At 40.9% G+C, this 6,000-nt stretch overlaps 1 protein-coding gene across 1 annotated transcript in view; it reads right to left on the bottom strand.

Annotated features, from left to right (window-relative positions):
• Positions 1-2,999: 2,999 nt before the first annotated feature.
• Positions 3,000-6,000, bottom strand: part of FER1L6 (fer-1-like family member 6) — a 54,075-nt gene continuing 51,074 nt past the window's right edge. Inside the window, 2 exon segments of the mRNA XM_010011494.1 lie at positions 3,000-3,226; positions 5,490-5,590. Coding sequence (XP_010009796.1) covers positions 3,046-3,226; positions 5,490-5,590 — 282 coding nt within the window. The 3' untranslated portion in view covers positions 3,000-3,045.

The following is a 6,000-nucleotide window of genomic DNA, read 5'->3' as shown; positions in this document are numbered from 1 at the left end:
GTGAGCAAGCGGCTGCGCGGTTCCAAGTTGCCGGCTGGGCTTGAACCACGACAAAGGGGAATTAGAAATTACAATTTTTTTCCCCATTCCCTTTTTATCTTGTGGTTGTTTAAGCTCCATAGTTGTGGTGGCAGTGGAGGGAAGCCTATGCTTGAGTTTATCTGAGGGCTTTGTGATGGGCTGGGATGTTATGAGTGGGAAATGTCTGATAATGGGTTCTGCACATGACCCCATCCTTAACTCCTAGTGAGTCTGGTGATCATTTCACACTATGGTATTTTCCAGATGAGAATATGTAAACAGCTGGACTTCAACAGCTGGGCTAGGGTAGCTTTTGCTTGCACAGATAGATGGGGTTTTTTCATTGCAGACTTCAGTAGCAAGAGTCAGGATCAGCAAACGTATTCTTTGGGAGCTGCCACACTGTATAGTGTGAGACAAGATTTTTGGGGTTCTGATTAGCTATAAGGGAATGCAACACTGTCAGAAGAGGTCAATACCCATAAGACTCACCTTATACTATCACCTACCTGGTCATCATGTAGCCAAATCAGTGATAACAGCTCTTTTCTGTTCTTACAATAGGAAATCAGGCAAGATTGTGGCAAACCCCACTGTGGGGGTACTGGTTACTGGTAACTGTCTGCTTTCACTGGCCAAGCTCAAAACTTCTGGTGCTTCTTAAGCGTTTCATGGTCTTGCTTATGTGTAGTATGACCATGCCACTGTTTGTTCCCAAACCAAGCCAATGGAAATGACAGAGGTATAAACAAATTGTTATTTTGCTCAAGGACTCACAATTCAGTAATCTGTAGGTGGGTTTTTCCAGTATTGTTCCCTTTTATAAGAGCCCCTGACAGCAAAGATATGACAATGATTTTCTATCGCTTTTCTTCTGCTCTGTTAAAATGCGTGTTTTCATTTCTCTGTTCTTCAATGGCAATAATGCTTCTTCCTTCTCACTTATGTGATAATGTTTCATAAAGATTCCAATTTAGTGTGTCCATGAATATTCCTGAAGCTGAGATTGTTTAGATTGTTTTCTGCACAGAACCATTCCTCTTTTAGTGGTTCACATTGTATCTTGGATAGCTTCTGGTTTCCCTCTTTAAAAGTAGCCTTTCCATTTCCTTTCCTCAGAGGTTCTTCAGCTGTATCAACAGGACAAAGCAGGAGTCTGTTGCCCCATCTCTATCACTCTGCTGTTGGACATCTGCTGGTAGCATTTATAAACCTTCTGGTGCAAAGTTTTGCCCAGTGATTGAAAATGCAGCACATCCACCTACAACAATGGCCACATGAGTGGGTGACAGTAGGCTCTATTTGCACTGTGTCCTGATGTGTTATGTCAAAACTAGCAAGGTTTTGGAACCAATACATGTTTCCATGCTAGAGCTGGCTTCAATCTGGTCAGCACAACCCTCTGGCATGTCTATCCCCTGTCACCCATCTTGATGCGCCCATAGGTCAAATCAGCTACAACTGAAGCCTAGAGCACAAAGAGATGATCAATGTCCAGTGTGCTTGACAACACTAAATCATGGGATTCTGTTCCCACTCTGCTCCTTATATGCCAGAAGAAAGTGAGTTTGTGTCTAAAACTCTGACACAGGTTACCTGGACCAGCTTTCCCATCCCAAGAGTACAATCTTATATTCACAGATCTTGTATTTGCCAGTGGTAGCACTCAGCTATTTAATGAGCTTTTGTGGTCAGAAACTACTTGATAAATCTCCAAGTTGTACCAACTGGCCTCAGAACTAAGCCAGCAAAATTGCAGACTAACGTTGAGATAACTGCTTATGGTAAGAATCTCTTCTTTTCATATGAAATAGATAGGAGCCCTTGACAATAACAATAATCCTCTGTATAAACCTCACTCTCTATTAACCACAAAGCCCATGTCACCATAAATTCACTTAAGATGCAAAACGGTAACATCTGGCATCTGTATGAGTAGTGAGCACTGAGTGCTGCTGTATTTTTCGTTTCTTTAATGATTACTGACAGCTCTACCTCTCCAGCTACTTTGCAGCCATCTGGAAGCTATGAAAAAGTATTTGATTTAGCTTTCCTCGGTATGACAATGCTATCCAGTGCATCCTGCATGGGTTGAGTGTAGTGATAGGTAATTTAAGAGTTGTGGAAGAGTTAGCTGGCTTGCTTTTTGACTGTGTGATGCCCTTTTAGCCCAGACTGCAAAGCTATGCAAGGGTAAGGGGACTTCAATATTCAGGGGCTCAGAAATGGTTGTGATGCAGGGAATTGAACACCTTGGGGGCAGCAGGGGTGAAGGAGATATCTTTTTGCACTGGGATGCAAGGGATGAAAGGAGACAGGGTCTTTGCATGGTTCCTGCTCATCCAGACTCAAACCAGGACTTGGAGGGGAATGTCATTTCAGCCGTCTTATCCTGACAGTGCTGCTGCTGCTGCTTGCTGCTGGGGTCCAGAGCCAAGGCTTGGTCCTGGATCAATGCATTTGAGATGTCTTTATAGAGCACAGAGCTGCTACTGAGAGGTTGAGGATGAATTCTGCACATGAAACCAAATGAGACAATTTAACCTTAGGTCATTTTTAATATACCTTTTAGTTCAAAATAATCATGTTGTTATAAGTTCATTGAAAAACAGTTCAAATAATTAATTACAAAACTATGCAAAGACTGAACTATACATTTAACCTGTTGCACGTTTTGCTCTTAATATTTAGCAATTTGTCTGCAATAATAAACACATGACTGACAAATCAGTTTCTGCAGAGCATCAAGGAATTTACATTCAAACTCAGTTTTAGGTGCAGAATCAAACTTCAATTGTCAATAAAGCTGCACCAGTATATTAATAACAACCTGGGTCTGAATTAGCAGCCAAAGATGACGTTGAAACGTTCTAGGAGAGCTCCAGTTTCTGATACAAATAGTTACAGGGTTTTTTTTGCAAGGGATGAGGTGTGTTTCAGGTTGATTAATTCTGTATGCTTGACTTTTATTTTTAACTGAAGTGTCTGTATATGATTGGTTACAATGACAGCCATAACCTATTCTCATCCTACAACTATCCTGTGACTGATTGCCCCTGGCAGCGTGTAGATGAAGAGCACCAGGAAGACAACGAGAATAAGCAGAATTATGCCGATGATGATGTACTTCTTGTAATTTCTCCAGATCAGGTGATACAAACACTTGAAAGGGTTTACAAACCAAGAGAAGGATGTGTCCGGTCGGCTAAAGGGGAAGAGAGAAAAAGAGGAAAAAAATTGTAAAGGCAGATCCAGCTATTTCCAAAGCTATGCCACTGCAAAACATGTATTTGAGTCTAAAAATGACCTGTAACTCCTCACAACCCACTATATAGTTAGAGGGAACTTTCACATCTTTCACACACTGTTAGATCATTCTTCCATCTGCCCTGAGCCCAATCTCCACATGCTATTTGGAGTGAAATTCCAGCTCACACTTCATAGCTACTCCAATTTAAGGCAAGATAGGGGTTTAAAATTACAGACAAGATCATCTTCTCTTTAAATAAGATCCTAAATAAGAAATGCCGACATCTTAACCTTGAGTACAAAGATTTCTAATCATTGCAAGGAATTTAGCTATGCAAAAGGATGTCTTGGTTTCATCTGGGGTAGAGTTAATTTTCTTCCTGGTAACTGGTACTCTGCTGTGTTTTGGATTGAGTTTGAGAATAATGCAATGTTTTAGTTGTTGCTAAGTAGCACTTACCCTGATCAAGGACTTTTCAGTCTCTCATGCTCTGCCAGTGAGGAGGGACACAAGAAGCCAGGAGGAAGCAGAGACAGGACACCTGACCCAAACTAGCCAAAGGGATATTCCATACCACAGCACATCATGCCCGATATATAAACTGGGAAGAGTCCAACTGCTGGCTGGGTATCAGTCAGTGGGTGATGAGCAATTGTATTGTGCATCACTTGTGTTTATTAGGGGCTTTTTCTTTTCCCTTTTAGTTTTATATTCTCTCCCCTTGTTATTTCCCTTATCATTATTATTAGTATTAGTGGTATATTGTACTTTAGTTATTACACTGTTCTTATCTCAACCTGTGGGGTTTACATCCTTTCAATTCTCTTCACATCAAGCCCAGAGAGAGGGATAGTGGGGTGAGTGAATGGCTGCGTGGTTCAAAGTTACCGGCTGGGTCTAAACCACAACAAAGGAGTAATAAGCTACTACAAAAAAACCCTGATTGCTCAGTGATAGTCTCAGTGCTGTAACAGTCAGAGCCAGTTCAGGGCTGGCATATGGCCCAAAATGGCATATTTTCAGAAGGGAATTTAAAACAGGCCTCCTGAAAACAGAAGAGATGAAACCCAAAATCTAAGTAGAGAGCCACCTTCTGGTGGAGAATATCTGCATTTCACAATCTTTTTGTTTTCCAGATGCGGCCCCATGTCACGTTCCCCTCCACAACCAGGAGTTTCTTCACACTGTACAGCAAAACTGGTTGCATTCAGAGAGGAAAACAACGTTCTCCTTAGGAAAAATGTTGGCATGCTCTCTCCTCTGGCATGCCACCCGGCTTGGGAGGTTGCTATGTCTCTGACTTCAACAGCCTGCAATGAGCTGAGGCAACATCTGTCAGCTTTGTATGACGAGATGACCTGACATGTACAGTAGTGTGGAGCAATGTGAGCACTTGCAAAAGCGGGTGTAGGTTGTCTTTCTTATCAGATATCACTGTAATAGTGCAGATGGTGCAGTAGTAAAAAGAACAAAACTAACTGAGGGTCACAAAAAGCAATGTCCCTGTCTTGCTCCAAAAAGCTGTTTAAGGAGTTTAAGCAATGCTTTAGTCATCTGGAGAATTCAGCATTCAGCATGTGGAAGTGAATGCCAATGTGACATAAAGTCTGTAAATCTAAAAGGCCAACTAAATATATTTTAATTACAGGCTGTGTTTTATACTGAGATGGAAACGGCTCAGAAATAAATCAACAAATAAAGCCTCCAGGTTAAAAGGAATTATTAAAAATTGCACACTCTAAAGAGTAAGATTTACTGAATCATGGACTTGAGTAACAAAACCATTAGTCTGCATGTTCCAAATACTTAAGGGCTTTTCATAATCTTTAAAGACAGGGGGAAAAAAGCCAGACTGTTGCTCATTTAATTTTATGTTGCAATGTAGTCAATAGAATTCGGTATTAGTAAGAGCAGAACATTTGTTATAATAGAGTACATCCAGGAAAGCATCCTCTCTTGGTCGGCAGAGATGAAGAGATGGATAACTTCATGGGTAACTTTGGCCAGCATGAAATTAAACTCACTGCACTTTATTTCTCATTTTCATATTTCTCTTTAGTTCCTGGATATTAAGTCTTTACTACCTTTGCTCTGGTACATTAAAGAGTCTGCTACTGTCTAGTAGCTCCTATAAGATAATTTTGGTTTTTAAATTGTTGTTTCTTAATTAAAAGTATCTCTGCTTCTCTGTGTGTTCAATGAATATGTTCCTACTCACTTGGGTTTTTCCAAAGGCTCGGGCTCCTTGCGAGCTTTGCCGACCGGATTCTTCTCAGCTTCTTCTGCTGTGACTAAGTGAAACTCAGCTTCCACCTTGCCCTGAATCAGAGAGATCATACGTAAGCATCCAAAGCTGGGTTATTATCATGAAATCACACTGGGTTTTGGCTTGTGGAGAAATTACAGAACCAGCTGAGAGCAAAGGAAATCAATTAAAGAAAATAAGACCAAGTCTTTGCAGTTAAAGAGAAATCACAAAGGAAAACCCAGACACCAAATTGACATAATGACTTACGCCCAAGGAATGTGAAGCATCCATGTGGAAGACAAGGGCATCAAGAGATGGAGATAGACCAGGAAAAAGAGAATCAGTTGTACTAGAGTTGAGAAACCGGAGCTAAAGCAGGATCTGAGAGTGGAGCCTATTCACTAAATCCATGGAAAGTACACAATCATCTTCAATCTGAAGAAGGCAATGAACTTGAAGATGGCACTTTTTATTAAAACAT

This window comes from Nestor notabilis, unplaced genomic scaffold (assembly GCF_000696875.1).
Source record: "Nestor notabilis isolate BGI_N333 unplaced genomic scaffold, ASM69687v1 scaffold2073, whole genome shotgun sequence".
Taxonomy (NCBI): domain Eukaryota; kingdom Metazoa; phylum Chordata; class Aves; order Psittaciformes; family Psittacidae; genus Nestor; species Nestor notabilis.
The sequence above is the reverse complement of the archived record's forward strand: the minus strand, read 5'-3'. Positions and strand labels throughout refer to the sequence as shown.